The sequence below is a fragment of the Bidens hawaiensis genome, unplaced genomic scaffold (genome assembly GCF_021521415.1).
Source record: "Bidens hawaiensis isolate Kalapana, Puna unplaced genomic scaffold, B.hawaiensis_p1.1 tig00011152_1, whole genome shotgun sequence".
Classification (NCBI taxonomy): domain Eukaryota; kingdom Viridiplantae; phylum Streptophyta; class Magnoliopsida; order Asterales; family Asteraceae; genus Bidens; species Bidens hawaiensis.
In genome coordinates, this window is record NW_027491864.1 from 382,138 (window position 1) to 405,669 (window position 23,532).

General features: G+C 36.8%; 1 protein-coding gene, 1 long non-coding RNA gene and 1 pseudogene across 2 annotated transcripts; 2 read left to right on the forward strand and 1 right to left on the reverse strand.

Moving 5' to 3' along the window:
• Positions 1 to 622: 622 nt before the first annotated feature.
• Positions 623 to 22,809, reverse strand: LOC143537257 (G-type lectin S-receptor-like serine/threonine-protein kinase At4g27290; annotated as a pseudogene).
• Positions 14,112 to 15,074, forward strand: LOC143537258 (uncharacterized). Its single transcript, XM_077031070.1, has 2 exons — positions 14,112 to 14,459; positions 14,529 to 15,074. The coding sequence occupies exons 1-2, from the start codon at positions 14,112 to 14,114 to the stop codon at positions 15,072 to 15,074; spliced, it is 894 nt and encodes a 297-aa protein (XP_076887185.1).
• LOC143537259 (uncharacterized) lies at positions 17,639 to 18,369 on the forward strand. The gene is made up of 3 exons (XR_013136014.1): positions 17,639 to 17,696; positions 17,875 to 18,062; positions 18,209 to 18,369. It is a non-coding gene; the product is annotated as an uncharacterized LOC143537259 (long non-coding RNA).
• Positions 22,810 to 23,532: the final 723 nt, after the last annotated feature.

Below are 23,532 nucleotides of genomic sequence, written 5' to 3' on the forward strand. Positions count from 1 at the left end.
AAAGGGTTACAAAAATAAGAAATGTGAGAATGATTTGAGAGAAAAAAAACTCTAAAAAAATAATTAAAAAAAAGAATCATAACTCAAAATATAAATAAAAAATAAAAAAACGAAAATGTTTCGTTGTCATGCAAGCCATCCTTTTTTCCAGCCACACTTTTGACCACCAGTCAATCCAATGTTGGCTGGACACCGGCCACTGTACTAGTCCTATTACGAAATAACCCTTCTTTGATTCGTTGTTGTTAATCCCTAATCACGCTCTACATAGTTTTATTTCTAATCATGACACCGCCCTCAATGTACCCAAACTCTAATAACACCGCCCTCAATGTCTAATCACACCGCCTTCAATGTACCCAAATTCTATCAAAGTCAAGAAGTAGATCCAATGCATTAGCTTACAAACACTATCATACGTATTGCATAGTGTAAATACACACACACTTGTATGTATAGTTTTTCAAAACAAGAGGTGATTTTTTTTGTTTGCGTTGTTATGAGCGTAACAAACGTACACTTTGAAAGTGATAAAACAGATAAAACCATTCTCCAAAACTAGGAAAATAAAATTTTCCTCATGTTCCTGTTAACAAAATTTCCAATTCTTTAGACATATATAAAATAAAATCAAACCAAAAACTTATATAAATACATTTTGTTTTGTATTACTGGTCCTTAAATCTATATATATAGTAGTGAATTCAGAAAGAGTGATAATTAAGTCACATTCAAATAATACCCGTGCAAGTTTAATTTCTTGGAGGTAAACACTATCGACCATGTAATTCCGTATAACTTACACCATTGATTGAACCTGCCTGCTGATTAGCTTCAGAAGCAATGTCAGCTACAAGTAAGTCCTTTCCCATAAAAAATGCCGGTTGCTTAGGGTGTGGTAAGGCACCCTCACCGACCAACATCATTATTACAGATAACATGTTTGGCCTATCATCCGCATTTTTTTGAACACATAACAACCCGACTTGTATCGATCTTAAAACTTCGGGTGGATGACAGGATACCGCTAAACTAGCATCAAGCAATTCCATTGGCCTGCCTTCATTATATATATTCCATGCCTGCTTTGCGAAACAAAGGAATAGTTTGTAACAAGTGAACTTACATGCCCAATAAGATTGTTATCATGCTCTGGATGAATGAATCCCCTATTTTGCTTTCCAGTCACAATCTCAAGCACCAAGACACCAAATCTAAATACATCTGACTTTATTGAGAATACACCATCGCGAGCATACTCCGGGGGCATGTAGCCACTACATTCGGCATAAATCTCATAAGAATAGACTACTAAAATGTGGATAAAAATACGAATTAGTTGGTTGATATGGCTTACTACGTGCCAACAACTCTCTGTGTGTTCGCTTGGGTCTCATTATCTCCAAAACTTCTAGCTAGGCCAAAATCTGATATCTTGGGCTTCATATTTTCATCTAGTAGTATGTTCCCTGCTTTTAGATCTCTATGGATGATTCTTAACCTTGAATCATGATGGAGATAATGAAGCCCTCGGGCAATTCCTTTGATGATATTGAATCTCTTGGTCCAATCAAATAGCATGCTTTGGTTTCTATCTGTTTAACATGCTCCTTTTGTAAGTAATTACTAGAGGGGGCAGAAACATATATTAGAATTTTGATGTGAGTTTTCGTATTTGATTCTGACCAAATATGAATGAGTCTAGGCTTTTATTTGGCATATACTCATAGATTAATAGTTTCTCATCTCCTTGTATGCAATAGCCGATGAGCTTCACAAGATTTCGGTGCTGAAGTTTTGAAATGCAAATGACTTCATTCTTGAACTCGTGAACTCCCTGGTTGGAAGCTTTGGAGAGATGCTTAACTGCAATCTCTAGCCCTTCTTTAAGCACACCCTATAGGTTAGCATTTCCAGGGTTAGTAACTTCACAAACGTACATGTTTGGTTTTACTTTTTAGATTGCCTTTCCTATAATTATACAATTGGTATCATCAAGTAATTATACCTTAAAAACCTCTCCAAATCCACCCTCTCCTAGTTTATTTTCAGTTGAAAAGCTGGCTGTTGCAGTAGCTATTGTAGAGAAGCTATACAGTGGTAGCTGAATGTCTTCTCCCTTGTTTTTGGAGACGTGCATCGATCCTTCTATATAGATACATAACAAACTTTAAAATGAGAATATATTCAAATGCAATAGATACTGTTGTTAGTGATTTTAGTGTTATATAGCTATTTTGGTAATTAATATTTCCTTACACTATGTGCATGAGTTTAGTATATTAAACAAAAGAAAGGAAATGAAATTAAGGGGGTGGAGGGGGGGTTGGATATAACTTAATTTTGTCTTCTAGAGTACAACGAACGAAACAGAATTCATAATTTTATGTGTTTCATAGTTGAAATAGAGAGAAAAGTTACAGCTTTACAACTATACCCTTTAAGATATTTTTATTTAAATTAAGTGGAAAGATAAAAATCCGTAAATGACAAAATCTTATTTTACTCTTTTCAAATCCATTATTTTAGGTGGAAAGTTAGAAGGGAGGATTTTTAGTAGACTTCTTTTCTCATTTTCCACTTCCTTTGTTAAAAAACTTTGGAACACAAGTCTTTTCCAGTTTCTTTACACTTACGTTCACTTCCCTGTTTAAAAAGATCTCGTGAACACAAAGTTAAAGAACATATACAAAGTAAGAGTATAAGCTAATATAAAGTAAGAAGTATGGAGTATAATTTCGTTAACAATATTCCTATTTCATGCAAAAACGACCAAGGTTTCAAGAAGGGTTACATCCACCTGGTACTGTGGTAGGGTTCAAAGGGGGGTGCGCTAGGTGGGATTTTGGGGCAATGCCCCTGGCATGGTCGAGTCCATGGTTTACGTATGAAACCTTATAGAAATGCCCTTAGAAATCCTCTGGATTTATTGGATGGTGTAAACGTTGCATGGGAATGACATCGAAGCTGACTAAAAATTCTGTGGCAATGTAGTCTAAGAGTGAAAAAATGACTTTAATTGGCAACTAGGTAGTTAGTGTTGTTGGATTTTATGGTCGTTTCGGGTCAAGTCAACGCGACCGACACGAATGTGACCCGGACAGAGTTACACCGGGGGTAACGAGAGATGGGCCTACTTAAATGTTAATTAGGCCCGACAAAATTAATTAGATGGACAGGATTATGGACTAGGCTTGGTTTTGTTAATTGGGCTCAAGCCCAAATTGGTTAACTTGGTTAAAACCCTAATAATAATACTATATATATATAAGATATTATTATTTTAATCCAACCTTAACAAAACAAGAAAACCCTAGCTGCCAAAACAATTCCGGCGTCGCAATTCCGGCCACCGGTTTTCCGGCGAGACCATTCCGGCCGTCGCACCTCAAACACAGTCACCAATCATCATCCTTCAATCACCATAAACACCATCGAAGTTCCACACTAACTCAGGTGTTGTTAAAGCGTACCTCTCGGTTTTCCGGCGACCTGGTTCGTCTTCTCCGGCGAGCCCCGTATTTCCGGCGAACTCCATTTGGTGAACTGAAGCCACTGTTGCTTGCTGTTGTTGTTTACTGCCGTCCACCTTTGCTTGTAGCTGCCAGATCTGAGCCGTACATCTTGCCGGAACTCCGCCGCCACCGCCGCTAGACGCCGCCGCCGCCGGATTCTTTTTGGCTACTGGTTGTATCATTTAGCTCTTCTTGTTAACCCCTCGGTGTCTTCCCGGTTTGTGTATAACCGAGGTATATCGATAAACCTTTTCTATGGTTGACTATTTACTTTATTGTTTGAATCGTACTCGTATTAAGGTTGTAATCAGATCCGGACTTTTGGGTTTTCGGTTTTGGTTCATCTTAAACTTTAAATCATTCAACTGCGTTTTTACATCTCGTTCATATCTTTGTTTATTAATATGGATTAATAACTATTGAAACGATATGTTAACTGAAACGGGTTTAAAAAGTTTATCCGTTTCGTTCCGAACCACCGTTGAAACCCAACAGTGGTATCAGATCCGCGGTTACAACGTACGAGTCGATACCGGTTCGTTTAAAACCGGATCTACATCTTAAACTTTAAATCGTTTAAAGTTTATAGATCTAGATTTATTTTCGGGTGATTTTGAATTGGTCAAAGTTTTGTTTATTTTATTTGACCAAGTCAAAACGACCCGAAATTCGTTTGTTTTGAATATGTAAATCTGGCCCCGACCTATGTGTTTGTTTGGTTGTGTTTGGTGTTTAAGCTTGTTTTGGCCATATGGTTGGTTCAAAAGTTGTAAAAGGTTATTATTTAATTTTCGGTTTTCTTTTGGCCATAAAGATGGTTCAAATTTGTAATAGGACATATTATTGTTAGTTTATAAATTTGTAATTAAGAAGACGCGAAGATAACCGAGGACGAGCTCATGGACATCTTGGAGTTAGTGGGAGTTCGGACAAGACGACGGGATGCACGGAGAAGTCCATCCTTGTGGTTGTTTGTGTTGTGAACCCCTTGACCCGATCGGTCTCCCTAATTGGCTCTAGCAAGACCGATCACCTTTTGGCCATAAGGATTTACATATTATTGTTATTTGCTACTTGTGGTTGTTTAGATTGTTTATAATAGGATTATAATATCACCGACCTAATACCAAATAAATTTGAAAATAAACATTTTATTAACCGATTTTGTTTTGCAAATTAAAAGCGTTTTGATTTCCAAAACTAATAAGTTATTTTAACTTAAAATTGGTTAGTCGTATCGCTACAAACTTAGTTTTTAATATGTTATTTAAAACTAAGTGTCCTAGAGATGAAAGGGTTCATCTATTCGTCGCGATAATAAATACAGTAAAATTTGACTTTTTACTCTATTTGGTAGTTTTAAAATTAATCCCAATTTAAAACCAATAGTTTATGCCAATCCTACTACAAGTCACACTTAAGGCATACTGCGAAATTTCGAGTGTTTGGAGCTACAGCACCGCACTTGTTTTCTAGCCTATCCCATCAAGGTGAAAGCGTTTCGTTGACACATCCGGCGCTTTCACAAGTCACGGTACTAGGACAACTATTACTTTACTCTCCTGTTACGTGCTAAAGCTGTCTGGAGACTTAAAGTGGGCAAAGATGAGACTAAACGTATCTATACAGATAATCGTTGTCTCTATAGGCCTCATAACCGAGAGTTGTGCTCTATTCACAATTGACAATCGTTGTCGGTCTGTCTAACCACTTATTAATGTTGTGTGCTACAGCTGCCTTTAATAACTGGAAGCCAGATTCTCATACTCCTAATTAATTAATGTTATTGGGTCATTAATAATAGGACTACAACGTCGAAAATACTAATTAAATTTACCTTTGCTTAATTAATCAGATGGCGTCAAACGAAATTTCACCCTACGCCCTTAAGACTATCCTCGAGAAGGATAAACTGAACGGTACCAACTTCATCGAATGGCACCGAAACTTAAGACTTGTTCTAACCATGGCAAAGCGCCTGTATGTTCTCGATGGACCTGTTCCAAACGAGCCTGAAAACAACACAGCCGCTGCACGAAAGGTTCTTGACAAGCATAAGGATGACTTGGCTGAGGTCTCCTGTATTATGCTAGCCACTATGACTTCTGAGCTTGCTAAAGGATTGGAAGACTTTGGTGCCTATGAGATGCTTGAGCAACTCAAGGGCATGTTCAAGAAACAAGCCCGTCAAGAACGTTTCAACACCATGAAACAACTCATCAGTTGCAAGATGGCAGGGGGCTCTCCCGTCAGTGCTCATGTTCTTAAGATGAAGGGGCACATCGATCAGCTCAAGAAACTTGATTATCCCATGCCCGATGAGATGGCATTGGATTTCATCCTCAACTCTCTCGCCAACTCATACGACCAGTTCGTGATGAATTTCAATATGAATGGTTGGGTGAAGACAGTGCCGGAGCTTCATAACATGCTCAAGACGACTGAGATGAACATTCCTTCAAGGACCAATCAAGTTCTGATGATTCGATCTGCTGGTGTCAAGAAGCCAAAACCAAAGAATCGGGGTTTTAAGGGAAAAGGCAAGAAGAAAGTTAATGTTGTTGCCCATGTTGCCACCAACACTAACAAGGTGGTTGCAAAGAAAAAGCCGCCGCCTTTAGAGGAGCGCAAGTGCTTCAAATGCAACCAAATGGGGCACTGGATGAGAAACTGCCCCGAGCACCTTGCTTGATCAGAAAGAAGAGAGCCAATGGTGAAGGCTCTTCTGGAGGTATTTCCATATACGTTATTGAACTTTTCACTGTCTCTAGCAACACATGGGTATTTGATACCGGATGTGGTTACCACATCGTTAATGTCTTGCAGGAGCCTGAGAAGTGGAGGAAACTGAATAAAGGCAGCATGGAACTCATCGTTGGAGATGGGAAGAGAGTACCAGTTCTGGAAACTGGAGTATTTCGTTTTACTTGTCCATCTGGCCTAGTTTTTCCTTTAAATAATTGTTTGTATGCTCCTGGCTTGACCAGAAACATCATTTCAGTTTCGTTGTTATTTGAACAAGGATTTAAGTATGTTCTTAACGGCATGGCTATTTCTGCTTAAATGATATCTTTTATTTTGAGGCTGAACCTCGAAATGGTATTTATGAGATTGATGTTCAACCTGACAATAACGTATATCATCTTTCAAAACGTATCAAGACCGGTGTCAATGATACTTTTCTATGGCATTGCCGACTTGGCCACATAAGCAAGGCAAGAGTTAAAAGACTCCAATCCGAAGGTATTCTTGAATACACAGGACCAGACTCTTTTAACACTTGTGAATCTTGCTTAGCTGGAAAACTCGCCAAAGACTCATTCACTAATAAAAGTGAACAAGCAAGTGATCTATTAGGACTCATACATACTGATGTATGTGGACCTTTTAGAACCATGACTAGAAACCATGAAAGATACTTCGTTTCTTTTATCTACGATTATAGTCGATACGCTTATGTGTATCTTATGAAACACAAGCATGAAACTTTGAAAAGTTCAAAGAGTTTCAAAGCGAAGTGGAAAAACAACTTGAGAAAACCATTAAGATACTTCGATCAGATCGAGGTGGAGAGTATCTCAGCACATAGTTCATCACTCATCTAAAAGAGCATGGACTTGTTTCACAACTCACTCCACCTGGCACACCCCAACTTAATGGCGTGAGCGAGAGGAGAAATCGAACTTTGCTAAACATGGTTCGATCGATGATGTGTAGAACCAACTTGTCTCACTCCTTTTGGGGTTACGCCCTTATGATCGCCGCCCGCATTGTCAATCTAGCTCCAACTAAGAAGATAGACAAAACACCATATGAGATATGACATAAGGGAAAGAAACCCAAATTGTCTTATCTTAGAGTATGGGGATGTGATGCTTATATCACAAGTGAGTCTGATGACAAACTTGATCCCCGCGGCGAAAAGGTTGTTTTCGTTGGATACTATTACAAAAGCGGTTATTACTTCTTTCATCCTGATACAAATGCGATTTCTGTCAGGAGGAAAGGCTACTTCCTTGAAGAAGAATTTCTTAGTCAAGGAACTAGAAGTGACATTGTCGATCTTGAAGAAATTCAAGATCCACAATCAACCGCTGAGAAAGTTGGAGAGTCTGATCAACAAGTTGTTGTTGCTGATACATCAGACGTGAACACAAGCGTTCGCAGAAGTAGTAGGACTCCCGTACCAAATTCTAGATACTTATGTCATCTAGATGGTCCCGAAGTCTTATTAGTAGCCGAATCTGGGGACGAGCCTACTAACTACAAGTCTGCTATCTTTGATCCGGAATCCAAGAAATGGCAAGATGCCATGAACGCTGAGATGCAATATATGCACGATAACCAAGTTTGGAACTTGGTTGAGCTACCCCCCGATAGTCGGGCAGTAGGGAGCAAATGGATTTTCAAGAGAAAAACCGACATGCATGGAAATGTGCAAACCTATAAGGCACGGCTAGTCGCGAAAGGTTTTACTCAAACTCAAGGTGTTGACTATGATGAAACCTTTTCGCCCATTGCTATGACTAAGTCAATTAGGATATTGCTTGCCATTGCTGCATACTATGATTATGAGATATGGCAAATGGATGTCAAAACCGCTTTCCTTAATAGACATCTTTCTGAAGATGTCTATATGGTTCAGCCTGAAGGTTTTGTCGATCCAAAATATCCTAATAAGGTTTGCAAATTGAACAAGTCCATTTATGGACTTAAGCAGGCATCTCGAAGCTGGAATCTTCACTTTGACGAGAAAATCAAAGAGTTTGGTTTTGTCAAAAACGAAGATGAACCTTGTGTTTACAGAAAGGCTAGTGGGAGCACTATATCATTCCTCATCTTGTATGTGGATGATATACTGATCATTGGAAACGACATTCCTATGCTTAAACAAGTTAAGCAATGGTTGGAATCTTGTTTTGCAATGAAAGATCTTGGAGAAGCCGCTTATATTCTGGGAATAAAGATCTATAGAGATAGAACTAAGCGGATTCTAGGGCTTAGTCAAAGTACTTACATAGACAAAGTGATGGCACGCTTCTCAATGGAAAACTCCAAGAAAGGAGTTGTTCCAATGACTAAGGGAACCGTGTTGAGCAAATCGCAATCTCCGGCAACGGACATTGAATCTAAATGTATGCAAGCAATTCCATATACTTCTGCGGTTGGCTCTATCATGTATGCTATGTTGTGTACTAGACCTGACGTGTCGTATGCCTTGAGCATGACCAGCCGTTTTCAACAGAGTCCTGGAATTGCCCATTGGACTGCTGCGAAGAACATTCTAAGGTACTTGAATAGGACCAAAGACATGTTCTTGATGTTTGGGGGAGTGGAAGAGGAGCTCACTGTATAGTGTTACACTGATGCTAGCTTCCAGACTGACCGAGATGATTCTCGCTCACAGTCGGGTTTCGTCTTCACTCTCAATGGAGGAGCTATTTATTGGAAGAGCTCCAAGCAGAGTGTCGTGGCGGATTCTACCACCGAATCCGAATATATAGCCGCATCTGATGCTACTAAGGAGGCTGCTTGGATGAAGAAGTTCATCACCGATCTCGATGTGGTTCCGAGTATTCACAAACTAATCGAGATATTCTGTGATAACACAGGTGCTATTGCTCAAGCCAAAGAGCCAAGGTCTCATCACATAACCAAGCACATTCTAAGGAAGTTCCATCTTATTCGGGAAATATTGGAACGATGTGACATCGTGATAAGCAAAGTAGACACAGATCAAAATCTAGCCGACCCGTTCACTAAGCCAATGACCCAGGACAAACATGATCAACATAGAGATGCTATCGGGCTTAGACTTGCTAGTGATTTATTTTGATTTAGTATTTGGATGTATGAACGTTTTATCAGTTGTACTTTTTTGTTCACTTTTGATTTAATGGTTAAATGCAAACGTTGAATGATACAACTGTGTTCATTTTAATACGTTTAATCCGTGAACATTGTATTCTAAATTATCCGTAGTCGGTCAGACTCGTGGGAGTGAATCTGAATTAAGACTATTCTGACTTTGGACTCAAGTAGTTGACTTCCAAACTCACAGACCTCATTATGAATGATGTTGGATGTAACTCGCATCAAATCATCTTCATGGATCTTAATCATAAGATGTTTTGATAATAGTATGCTCATTTAGTATCCTTAGACCGGAGATACATATTAGAACTTTCGTTTACCGAGGAATATTCTTTGATCATGTTAACCACTGTTGCGTAACTGCCAGCCATAAAGGCATTGGTTGGGAATGTTCTGGAGTTCAGTGGGAGTTGTATGTAGTCAAGATGGGATTATGTACTCTTACATTTAAATGTAACAGTTAGACATATTGGCGCCCTCGTTGATTCAAACTGGTAAAGTGTGAGGCCTCACCCAAACTAACTGTGTGTTTGATTGGACCACTTTGACTCTATATCGAGAATTACAATAATTGAACGCCATATGAGAATGATATGATCCATGTCTCATAGTTCATTTAATGTCTTATACAGAAAGGATAAATGACAACGATTACTATAAATTCATTATCTTGCAATAAGGTATTCCAAGATACTTTGGTTATGGATTTAAAACGTCATATTCGGTTGGGGACAGCTATGTGTAGCTAGAACGCCTCTGGCTGTCAGCGTTGTGATACTTGACCCAAATACGTCCAAGTGGGAGACTGTTGGATTTTATGGTCGTTTCGGGTCAAGTCAACGCGACCGACCCGAATGTGACCCGGACAGAGTTACACCGGGGGTAACGAGAGATGGGCCTACTTAAATGTTAATTAGGCCCGACAAAATTAATTGATGGACAGGATTATGGACTAGGCTTGGTTTTGTTAATTGGGTTCAAGCCCAAATTGGTTAACTTGGTTAAAACCCTAAGGGGGTGTTTGGTACAGAGAATTGGGGGGTGAGAAATGGAAATGGAAACAATTCTCTTGTTTGTTTACGAAAGAAAGAGGTGAGAAATGGAAATAAACCATTTCCATTTCCCTGATTTCTTTTCTCTAAAAAAAGCGGAGAAATGGTTTCATTTCTCACTTCCATTCTCTTCCTTTTCACTTCTATCACCATCCTCTAATCTCTATCTAATTACCCACCCACGCACACCACCACCATCCTCGCTTGATTTCTGCCCGAACCAGGTATGATTTTTGTTTCCCTATTCCTATTCCCTATCCTTGTAGATTTTCTGTTTCCCGACTTCTAGTCTTCGTGTTCTATTAAGAAACCTTCTGATTCGTCACAGTAATCAATTGATTGTTTGATTCACATGTTGCAGACTGGATTATGTATTGTTAATTTCAATTGGGTTGAGTTTTGCCCTAATTTTGATGAATTTTGTAATTGTTATTGAGATTACAGTGCTTAATTTCTAGGGTTTTGTGTTAGGGGTTGCACGCGCACCGAACCGATAGAATTGTTCGTGAATTGTTTGACGGGAAGTTCGTTTATTTGACATAAACTTAAATTTGTGTTCATTAATTAAACAAACAAACAAAAACGCGTGTTTCGGTCGTTCATCGTTCACTTATTTATGCTCGTTTACATAGTGATAAAAATAATTAAATGTTATTTGTATTTTATAAATTATATCATCCTAATATCTAATTAAATATTGTTTGTTTGTGTCCGTTTACGTTTATTTGTGTTTGTTTACGTTTGTTCACATACGTTCTTTTGTGTTTGTTCAAATATTTCCATTTATGTTTGTCAACAGTTCGTTAAGATTTTAAACGAACAAACAAAAACGTGTGTTTCGGTCGTTCACTGAATCACTTATTTATGCTTGTTTACATATTTATAAAAATAATTAAATGTTATTTGTATTTTACAAATTATATCACCCTAATGCCTAATGTCTAATTAAATATTGTTTGTTTGTTTGTGTCTGTTTACGTTTATTTATATATGTTCCTTTGTGTTTGTTCAAATATTTTCATTTATGTCAACAGTTCGTTAAGATTTTAAACGAACAAATATAAACGAACGCGAACATGTTCATTTTTTTAAACGAACGAGCATGAACACGTATATTTGTCCGGTTAACTGTTCGTGTTGGTGTTTGCTTAAAGTTAAATGAACAGACACAAACAAATGAACATGCCCTTGTATGCGTTCGTTCGGTTCGTTTACAGGCCTACGCATGAAGGCTAATAAATGAACACTAGCATTGTAGTTCCGTCTGGTCACAGGTTGTAGCTAGGATATTCTTATTATGAGGTGTTAGAACATTGCAAGTGCATATGATCATTATATAGACAAATATTAGGTGCATGGTTGTAAAAATCGATTCTAGAAGGCACCAATTTATCGCTAACCGATGGGCTTCCGTTGCGGTTTCAACTAATCAGCCCTTAATATCAGGTATTTTAACCTGTCAGAATATGATAGTATCAGGTCAGTTTCACTGAAATATATGTAACTACTGTCTTCTATCTTTAATATTCATTATACTGTATGTGTAATGTGTATCATGATTCATGTGTCAGCTTTCCATGTTTTTTTATATCATTCCAGCTATTTTAGTTCTCAAAACTGCACATGGGAATTATTGTTCTTGTTTGACTAGCTGCACAACTTGTATTACAAGCCACTGAAATTGACAACTAATATTGGTACATTAGTTTAGAAGGCACCATCATATTAATAACTATATGATGAATTTTTAAAGTTTTAAAAGCATCCCTTAGTTCCAACGGGCCTGTTCGTTGTCTGCATAAGATCCAATGGAAAAAGAATCTTCACAAGTACTTCCAACCTGTGAGTCAACCCTTCTGACCTGTAACCCGAACCCGTTTTGATCCGAATTCATTTGTTTTGGAACCCCTTCTGACTTAAAAGGAAAAAAATAGCATATGATGTCAAAATTTTGCACTTTAGCTTTAGCTCAATTTTGAGTTCTGTGTAGTTTCTTTTCTTTCACTTGGCTGCGTTTTTGCATTAATTTACCTGCAATCTCTCGTGAGGTCTAGTTTAGTGTATAATAGGAACTATGAACTCTTTTGATTTGTTATATATATGAGGTCTAGTTTGTTTTTCTTGAATTTTCTTATATTTTTATGTGTAGATGGCAAGATCACCTTCCAGACAAAGAATAGTTGCCATAGGTGCATTTTATGTCATTTATGTTACGATTCGTTGGTGGATGTTATGTACTTATCATTTGCGTCGGTCGATTGAGTCAATGACTTTACGTAAAAAATATTTAATGAGTTACCATAATGGGCGTGAAAACATGGTGAGGATGGTTTATGAAAGTGATGTTACGAGTGTTGTTAACATAAGAATGAATATACATGCATTTACAACACTTTGTGATATGCTAGAAACTAGAGGGGGACTAAAGAATAGTAAAAACATGCTAGTCGATGAGCAAGTTGCTATGTTTTTACATACCCTTGCTCATAATGCAAAGAATAGGATACTAGTCAACAGATTTCATCGGTCCGGGGAAACTGTAAGTCGGTATTTCAAGTTAGTCTTAAATGCTATATGTCGATTACACAAAGAACTCTACAAGTCACCCGTGCCAGTGCCAGATAATGAAACTGATGAAAGATGGAAATGGTTTAAGGTTAGTCAAACACATTTTTTATTAAAGATACTTTTTGCTAACATACATTAGTAAGTAATGATTTCTTTTAACTCAGGGTTGCTTAGGAGCATTAGATGGAACATACATTAAAGTTAAAGTCCCTACTATTGATAGAAAACCATATAGGACAAGAAAAGGGCAGATTTGTACTAACGTACTCGGAGTATGTACGAGAGACCTTTTATTTACGTATGTCTTAGCGGGATGGGAGGGTTCTGCAGCTGATAGTAGAGTTTTGCGTGATGCAATCAGTAGACCCAATGGTCTTAAAATAACTCCGGGTATGTGATAGGCAATTTTCAAAGAATATACATAGATTTAAGTATGATAATTAACATAGAGTTTATGGTTACTTGTAGGAACATTCTACCTTTGTGATGTCGGTTATACAAATGGTGAAGGATTTTTAACTCCATATAGAGGTCAACGTTATCATCTTAACGATTGGTCTCGTCCTCCTACGAATGCTAAGGAGTTCTTTAATATGAGACATTCATCGGCCAGGAATGTTATAGAAAGATGTTTCGGAATGATTAAAGATAGATGGGCTATTTTGCGTGATAACTCATATCATCCCATAGAGTCCATGCCACGTATCATCATTGCTTGTTGTTTATTGCATAATTTCATACGAACAACAATGAGTGAAGACCCTCTTGATAACGAAATCCCAGTAAATCACACACAACCTGCAAATGACCATGACAATGTTATTTCTATGATCGAGCTCTCACAAGAATGGACCGATCGTAGAGACCTTCTTGCTAATGAAATGTTTAATAGTTGGACTGCGATGCGTGCGCAACGTGCCAACAATGTTTCTTAATTATGTTTGACAATTATGTACTTTTTATTTGTAGAACCAAGGATGTTTCTTATTAATGTTTATTTATGCACTTTATTTGTTTCTTATTAATGTTTCTTGTTATATTTGTATTTGTAGTTACATGAATTATGATTTTTAATTGTATAATTATGCATTTGTACGTAGACATGGCAGATTCAAATATAGTGAGAGGAGTTACTCGGAGCAAGCATACCTGGACAAATGATGAAGATGCAAAGCTAATTGATGCATTAATGGAGATACATGCATCCGGAAAGTATGCTGGTGCTGACAATGGATTCAAACCAGGTTATTTAAATGGTGTTCAACAATTGCTAGATGTAAGTCTTCCTAACTCTGGCCTCAAAGCAGAACCACATATAAAGTCTAGGATGAAGACATGGAAGACACACTTTAGCATTGTATATGATATGGTGCATACAAGTGGGTTTGGTTGGGATGAACAAAAATGTTGTATTATTGCCGATGATAGTGTTTGGAATGAATACGTGAAGGTATATTCTAAAAAATATATTTTTTAGATTTTAAAATTTTAGTCTAATTTATTTGTAATTGTCTTGTAGTCTCACAAAGGTGCTGTGAATTTTCGTGACAAGTCATTTCCTTTCTATGACAAATTGTGTACCATATTCGGTAAGGATAGAGCTACTGGTAGTAAAGCAGTTGACCTTGGAGAAGAAGATGTTGTTCAAGAGACGCAAAAAAGCTCACCTGTTGATATTGAAGACTTTGATTTTGTTGATGAAGCCGTTCCAAATGTTGATAGATCTGAAGGACAAACAGGAAGTGTAACAAGCAAGCGCAAAAGAGGTAGACGCACGTATGCAGATGAGATATATCGAGAGTCTTGCAAAGATATCAAGGAAGTTTTGCTTCGATTTGGGGAGATGGTGGGTGAACAACTTAGCAAAGAAGGTATGGAGGCTCGTGAAATCTATGAAAAGGTTAGTGATGAGTTGAAAGCTTTACCAGGTATCACTACGAAAAAACGGTTCAAAGCAGCTCATTTGATTGGTAAAGATGTGGATCTAGGACGTTCTTTTCTTGCGTTGACAATAGAAGAGAAAATTGAGATGGTCGAGTTGTATACCGATGGTTCAATGGGATAGTTGTGTATGGTTGAAGTATGTTTTGTATGTGAATTGGTTTTAACTATGGTTGATGTTTTTTGCTTAAAAACTATGTTTTGTATGTGAATTGGTTTGATCAATGCATATTTTGGTTGGAATTTATGCATCTTTTTATATGTTTTTTATTTTTTAATAAATATTTGTTATGAAAAAAATACTTGTGCTAATGATAAAGTTGATATAATTCTCTGTTTATTTTCTATGTACCAAACAAGAGAAATGATTCTCAGCTATATTTCTCTACTGAAATCTCTGTACTACCAAACAGAACAGTCAATTCTCATTCTCCAGACCAATTCCCTTTCTCTGCAATTCCATTTCTCTATTTCATTTCTCTACAATTACATTCTCTGTACCAAACACCCCCTAATAATAATACTATATATATATATAAGATATTATTATTTTAATCCAACGTTAACAAAACAAGAAAACCCTAGCTGCCAAAACAATTCCGGCGCAGCAATTCCGGCCACCGGTTTCCCGGCGAGACCATTCCAGCCGCCGCACCTTAAACACAGTCACCAATCATCATCCTTCAGTCACCATAAACACCATCGAAGTTCCACACTAACTCCGGTGTTGTTAAAGCGTACCTCTCGGTTTTCTGGCGACCTGGTTCGTCTTCTCCGGCGAGCCCCGTATTTCCGGCGAACTCCATTTGGTGAACTGAAGCCACTGTTGCTTGCTGCTGTTGTTTACTGTCGTCCACCTTTGCTTGTAGCTGCCAGATCTGAGCCGTACATCTTGCCGGAACTCCGCCACCGCTAGACGCCGCCGCCGCCGGATTCTTTTTGGCTACTGGTTGTGTCATCTAGCTCTTCTTGTTAACCCCTCGGTGTCTTCCCGGTTTGTGTATAACCGAGTTATATCGATAAACATTTTCTATGGTTGACTATTTACTTTATTGTTTGAATCGTACTCGTATTAAGGTTGTAATCGGATCCGGACTTTTGGGTTTTCGGTTTTGGTTCATCTTAAACTTTAAATCGTTCCGCTGCGTTTTTACATCTCGTTCATATCTTTGTTTATTAATATGGATTAATAACTATTGAAACGATATGTTAACTAAAACGGGTTTAAAAAGTTTATCCGTTTCATTCCGAACCACCGTTGAAACCCAACAAGTGTAACATAGTAACCACTATTGGAGTTCATAACTACGATTCCGACAAATGGTTTTAACTGCCTTACTGTTGATAACCTAATCACCAATTATATATTATATGGCTAGAGAAAAGTGACCGTGTTTAATCTTCTGATTGATAGTTTAGCAGTTACCAATTCTCTCTTCATACGGTTTTGATTCTCCCCCTTTTCCTCCCACCTCCCTCATCGATCAATCGTTGTCTTGGTATTTCTATTTGAAGCACTTTCCAAATCTCTCCATTGTTCTCTCTCTCCGGCTCAAGGTAAGTTTCAAAAAAAATTATACTCTTTTTTCTGTATACTATTTTCGGTTAGGGTTGTTTTGTTACTGAATTGAATTGGCGTTAATTGGTTGTTGACTTGGGTAGAATTTTGAAACCGTGATCTGTTCTTAATATTTGAAGAATATTGATGTTTAAAATTAGGAATTAACTTACAGTATTATTAGTGCTTACAATCTGTTTGATGATATGCCCTAAGAATACCTCTGGTAATTTTTAAATTTTTTACCCTTTCCTTGCAGTTGGTGGATATTAATCATACCAAAGCTGTATCACTGTTTTGGCCCGCAACAAAAGCGGGCGGAAAGGTCTATAGCGCATTAAAAGAATGGTGGTATTCATGAAACAACTAAACCGGTCTGATGAAGCGAGAGTCTTTTAGGCGTTTCTATCCAGTTGAGTCACAAGAATCACCGGATGATATTCTTCTTGAATTATCCAGCATATCTCATTTATATTCATAATCTTTTTTGTGGAAAACGTTTGTAAAACCTAATAACTTTTGTATATGTTTACAGAGGATGAGCAGGTTGAACTACTTCAAGCAAAGCTTAAATATCAATATGACTTATAAATATGCAATAGTGATGTGTCGGATGTTTTGTTTCAATTTTGTTCTTTCTTCAGTAAGTTTTTTGACCATGTTGTTACTTGTTAGTTCATGTATAGTTTGTTTTCGCTTTCAGCCTTAGTTGTTTAAGTTCTTATTTAGTTACGCTTGACAGTTTCAGAGTTGAGGTTCCTATGAGTGCTACTGTAGCCGAGCTTAAATTGGCCCTACAAGAGTTACCAGTGCATTCATGCTTTCAGGTACTTCAGCTTATGTAGTTCTGAAATTATATAAACTTAGTGATTTTTAGTTTTATAATTATTAATGGATTGGCGTATATAGTGATTTGTCTCATATCAATTCCATTTCCTTGAAGTATTGTGGAAGCACTGAGTCTAAACCAATCTTTTGTGATTTGGAAGAAAAGCTCAAATGGGCAGAGTTGTACAGTCCGACAAAACAACATTCGAGGAATTGGTTGGGTTCAAATTATTATAGCTTATACAAGAGCTTATTACTATAAGTTATTTGGCTTCATAAACCATTTTTTTTATATTACTTAAGCTTCAGGTGAATTATGGTTACAAAGGACAAGAAACATACAACTCGTATCACTCATGAGTAAAAAAAATCTCATTTGATGAGTAAAAAAAATCTCATTTGATGAGTAAAAAAATTTCTTTGATATTCTCATACGAGCTGTCTTTTTTAATTTGGTCATTTGATGTAGGGATGAGCAAATGGTACTTTCTGTATCAATATTTTGGGTTGTCTTTTTTTATTTGGTCATTTAATGTAGGGATGAGCAAATGGTACTTTCGTTATCGGTATTTTGGGTTGATTTACCTTCAAGTACCATACCGAACACTTTCGGTACCGGTTTGGCACGGTTCAGGTACTGTATTTGATGTGCCAGGAATGACTGCACCCCAAGCTACAAGCGCCATTCCTTCGGGCTTTGAGAAAGGTTTCGTTAGAGCAGAGATGGTGAGTTTGTTGAATAAACTGAACACCCTTTGAAAGTGAAACTTATATTATTATTATTATTATTATTATTATTATTATTATTATTATTATTATTATGTTAGATGTTCTTTTTTGAATATTTTTTTTTGCTTAAATGAGTTGGTTAGGTGGGCTGGGTAACTGGTCAAACGGATTAGGGTCAAAAGAGCATCTTTTGAATATATTGAAACGAGTTGGGTCAATGGATTTTTCCTTTAATATTAGTAAGAACTTGGTGGGCCAGGCCACGAGTGAGAACTGGTTCAGGCGGGTTACAGGTTACATGTTGAGCCATGGGTCAGGACTGGGCAGGTTGGTGGGTTCGGGTTCCGGTATGTAACTTTTACACTTTATTGAATTGTTACTTGTGTTATGCATATTTGAAACGAGTTCGGGTTTGGGTTCTATGTTTTTAAAAATAAAGATGATGCGCGAAATTGTGATTAGTTACATTATGTTTGATTACAGTTACCATATATATAAATGAAACTTTTATTTCTGAAATCTTGGTGTTCTACATTATTCTATCAGTTTTAATGTGATCATATCTTAATAAACTCGGTGGTTTAGTGTAAATGATTGTGCATTTGTCATATACGAGTAGTTTAGGATTAGCATGTTATATCTAACAGTTTGTAGATTTTAAAACCAATAGGGCATTTTAGATTGCAAGTTACCAAATTGGCATAGATGCAGTTTTGATATTAGAATGTTTGCAACAAGTTCTTGCAAGGGACATTTAGGAATTTTGTTTATGTTTTGACTTTTGTAAGTCAAACTTATGTTTTAAATGTTTTTTTCCTTGTCCTATGGTTGGCAGTGAGCTAAATGCCTGGCCTTTTTTTTGACATAATGCAGAGTCTGAATGGGTTCGGGTTTGTTTCAGGTCGAAATCTCGAGCACGTTTATCTAAATGAGTTGTGTTCGTGTTAACACTAGAGATGCATGTGTTTATCGGATAATCTTATTACAAAGTAAATTGTTTATCAGTTTCAAATGCTTACATATCATTACTTTCAATTGTAGATACGTAGGCAAGCTGAAAGAAAAGTAAATCATAGGAAAAGCATGGAATAAAGCATTGATTTTTATTCTTTGAAGAAAGCATCGAGGCATCGAGTGATGGCACTAAAATGGTTCTAAGCGGTTAGGCTAAATGAAGTTGCTCACCCATTCAAATTAGCTTCTTATGACACAACAAAGGTAAGTGGTGAATTAAGATAAAATGTTTGGATTCACTTATGTTATAGTAATAAAGTTTGAAATCATTCAAGTAAAGTATCATGTAAGGGTTTAGCTGAGTTACTTTTTTTATGGATTTAAGATGTAGGAAATCTGGAATCAGTTCATATAAATAACTAATGGTTTGTTAAAAAATGATATTTTATATTTAAATATGCATGCAACTAATAAGAGTATTTGCCATGTATATTGGTGGATTGGGAAGAACATTTGTAAATTCCAAACTTTGTTTACTTTTGTAATTGCAGGCGCTGGGGGCTTAAATGAGTGTTTTGGGACAGCTAGGGTGAGATTTAAACAAAACCCAATAAATTGGAAATGTGAAGGATGGTTTAGATGATGTTTTTGTTCACCGGACGAATAAAGTACCAACGCCACTGTTTAAGAGTGATGTATCATTTGTTTTATAAAATACCATTAATACCTAAAACAAGGTTGACAAGCACTACGAACATTAATTATTACTTTTTGTTAGTTTTAATACATACACAACAACGTTAGGGTCTGTGCCATATTTTAAAATCTTAAAGAAAAAGCAAGTACTATAATGCGTTTTACTCCCAAACACAAGTTGATAAATTTCAATAAGTCGGTGTATCATACATTGTGTTGCTCCTTTGTTGCAACACATAAATATATAGAGATGAAGTAATACAACTCTAATCCGTACCTCTTTAAAGGTATTAGAACGTAACGAATACGTCGCATTTGTTACTAATAATGTAGTCATCACATTACTGCGATGGTATTCCCCTCCACCGGACGGGTAAACTACTAGTTGTATATATGACAAAACAATTGAAGAATTGTGATCATGATTCCATCAAATCTAAATATATTTTTTAAAGAGTAAAGTGTTATTTTCGTCCTTGTGGTTTGAAAAATAATGCGAATTTAGTACAAGAAGTTTACTTTTTTCATATGGACTATCCATGTTTCCCAATTATTGTCAATTATTGCCAATTAAATCCAAATTACTAACCACGTTAAATATTTAATCGTTAAGTCAGAGGTAGAAATGTCTTTTCACTCTTTCTTTATTATAATACTTATTTTAGTGAGCTGCGGTTTTCGTCATTGTGGTTTGTCCAAATTTGCGGTTTTAGTCCAGTAGTTTTAAATTTGCAATTTTCGTCCCTATGGTTTCATTTCACTTGCAACTAAACCCGAATTCACTAATCTTATTAAGTCTGGCCGTTTAAACCCATGAGTGTGCCCTTCACGTGAGGGGCAGTTTTTTCCGTTTTGTTTCTCCCAAATACACCACAGCCCCTCACGTGAGGGGCTTGCGAATTACGACTGAGGTTTATTTTGGCAGAAAACCGACAAAATTGGTGGTCTCGTGAGGAGCTCGCAGATGGGTTAACGATCAGACTTAATGGGGTTAATAAATTCAGGTTTAACTGCAAGTGAAATGAAACTACAAGGACGAAAATCGCAAATATGATAGGGACGAAAATTGCAAACTTGAAATTATTTGACTAAAACCACATATTTGGACAAACACATGGACGAAACCTGCAATTCACATAAATAAGTATTATAATAAAGTAAGAGTGAAAAGACATGTCTACCCTTAACATAACGATTAAATTTAACGAGATTAGTGATTTGGATGTAAATGACAAGAATTAGGAAACATGGATGGTCCACATGAAAAAAATAAAATTTTGAAACTGAATTTGCATTATTTGTCAAACCATAAGAACGAAAATGACATTTTCCTCTTTTTTAAATTAACACTTTCACTTGTATAGAGAAGAATATCTCGTTATTTAAAAAAACATTTTTCTGTTCCATCTGATTGTTGATTTCGTATACCAACAAAATATTTTAATCAAAAATTAATTACATGATTCATAAAGCTATCCAAGGTCTGGTTGAAACACGAAACCTACGTTTATTGGCAGCTTTTTCTTTAAGAAACTCTACCAGATACGTTTGGAGCAGTCTATCACTACCAATTGATATTTTTGAGCAAGCAATCACAAATACTCTTACCTTCATTCTTTTGTCTCACATGGTTTCTTTTTACATGTGCATACCGCATCCATGTAGAGATGAAGCCAATGAGTAGAACCCCTGGAATTATTATTATTATGATGATTTTAATGTTTGATCCTCCTTTTCTTTTGGAAATTGATTGATCACCTGTATGATAATACATACCAACAATGTTAATTTAAAACCATGTGACAACTACTAGCAAAAGATCTTTACCTAATTTGGAGGAAGCCATTTTTATAAATATATCCTGACCTCCACCGCCTTCAGGATAGCCTCGCATGTCTATCAAGTCATTGAACCAAAGCAGACAGCCCATGCCTTGAAGATTGGTATCCGGATTTGCATAAGCCATGCATGTACAATTCTTTAAGCATTTAACTTCACACTCTTCCAAACTCATACTCATGTTAAACCATGTACTGCTTGTGTCCGGTAATTTTACGTTAGAATACTTGATAAACCCTTCTGATCCGTGTTCGCAATGCATTGGTGTTCGCCTAGCACAGCCACCTGACCAATCTGTGCTTCGGGGCATGAATCTTTTCTCATCCAAGCAACCACACGACTGTTGGAACGTATTAAGATTGCAGATACCATAAGCACCACAGATGTTGTATGTATCACAAACATCTATAGGTAATGATAATACACTCTGCCACATTTTACCATCTTCTACCCATATCCAAGATTCTAGCTGTCCCGAAGAGTTCAAAGTGATCCTCGGTAGGATAGAACTATTTTAAAGATTATAACTAAAAGAAATCTCCCTTTCAGTAATAACAGCACTAACCTTAATGGTTAAGTTTCTGTCAAATTGGGTAGTCCCATGAATCCGCCAATTTCTCCATGGGTGGCTCCGATATTTGATCAGTGCACCCTGTCTCAGTTTACCTTCCGGATAATAATTTTGTGAGTCTGGACTTCAAGTAAACTCACCTAGATCTGGATCTTGACTACTTTTCCATGACGTTAAACGCCATTCAATTCCACTGAAGTAATCATTCCCTAACTTCATTCCTGGTAGAAGTATATCAGTTGGATAATCAAAACTCTGCCACAGAACTTTCTCGCTTTGGTCCAACAAGACTAGATTTCCGGTGTCACGAAGCTTTGCAGTTACATTCTCCGATTTTGTTGACGTGTTAGATGACCAAATCATGGTAATATTATTGGATAGGACTAGAGTTCCTGGATAATCAATCTTTAACACATGTGGTGATGCACCCGTGAGCGGATGGTTTCTGTTGGCAACCCAAACAACGGTTGTAACAGGTATTTTATTATACAAAATACCAAGGTATCTGTTCCCAGTGCTACCTGGCTGGAAAAATCCCAACTTGAAAATTTTGGTCGGCGATACCAACGTGTCTCCATCAGTCAAGAACTGTGAACCGGAAATGTTGTCGAGTTCAACCGGGAGGATTTTGGGAAAGTGGAGCAACAAAAATTGGAGAAGAAATAATATGTCTGCTCCCTTCATCTGGATATACTTTCAGAAATTGTAATTTAGTTTAGTACATGTAATTTAATATTTAACAACTGAATTAAAAGTTAAATATGTGTGTATGATCATGTCATATATTCACACGTACCAATCATCATAGTCAGTTTGGGGCCTTGGGCTGCTTGACTTTGACGGACTCTAACGATATATATGTGGTTGGTGGTGGACACAACCAATCACCAGCTAATACCATACCATTACGGCATTACTATGGCAATATCTAGTGCATTATTGGGAGCATTATATGGGTGTATAAAATATCTCACCATCCTCGGGACTTTGTGGGGGTGTTATTAAGGCATTTGTGTTTTTACAATAAAACCTATACCTGTTTTAAAGTAGTAATGATTGAATGGGCAATAAAGTGCATTATTCATTACACATGTTTTCAACTAAAAAAGTGATTATGCATGATAATGTTGACGATGTGGCGTCAGATACCCTTTAAGGGGGCATTAACCATTACACGTGGCCTAAAAGCAGTGATTGCGTAATGGTTAACAATTGAAAATGACTGTAACATAAAAAAGATAAAAAAACTTCGAGATGTGTCTATATATCATAATAATGTTTCAAAAAGGAACTGGTCGATGTGGCTTAAACGACTTAGTTGATATTAAGTTTGATAACAATAAGTAATTATAAATTAAGAGGAAAGTTAACGTGCAAATGAAATTAATATGCTAATTGTGAAAATCA

What these genes read in the sequence shown, in the direction of transcription:
- LOC143537258 (XM_077031070.1), top strand. Translation starts at nt 14,112, where the DNA reads ATGGCAGATTCAAATATAGTGAGAGGAGTTACTCGGAGCAAGCATACC. An exon ending in TTTGGAATGAATACGTGAAG is followed by an intron (nt 14,460 to 14,528) that starts GTATATTCTAAA and finishes ATTGTCTTGTAG; the next exon opens with TCTCACAAAGGTGCTGTGAA.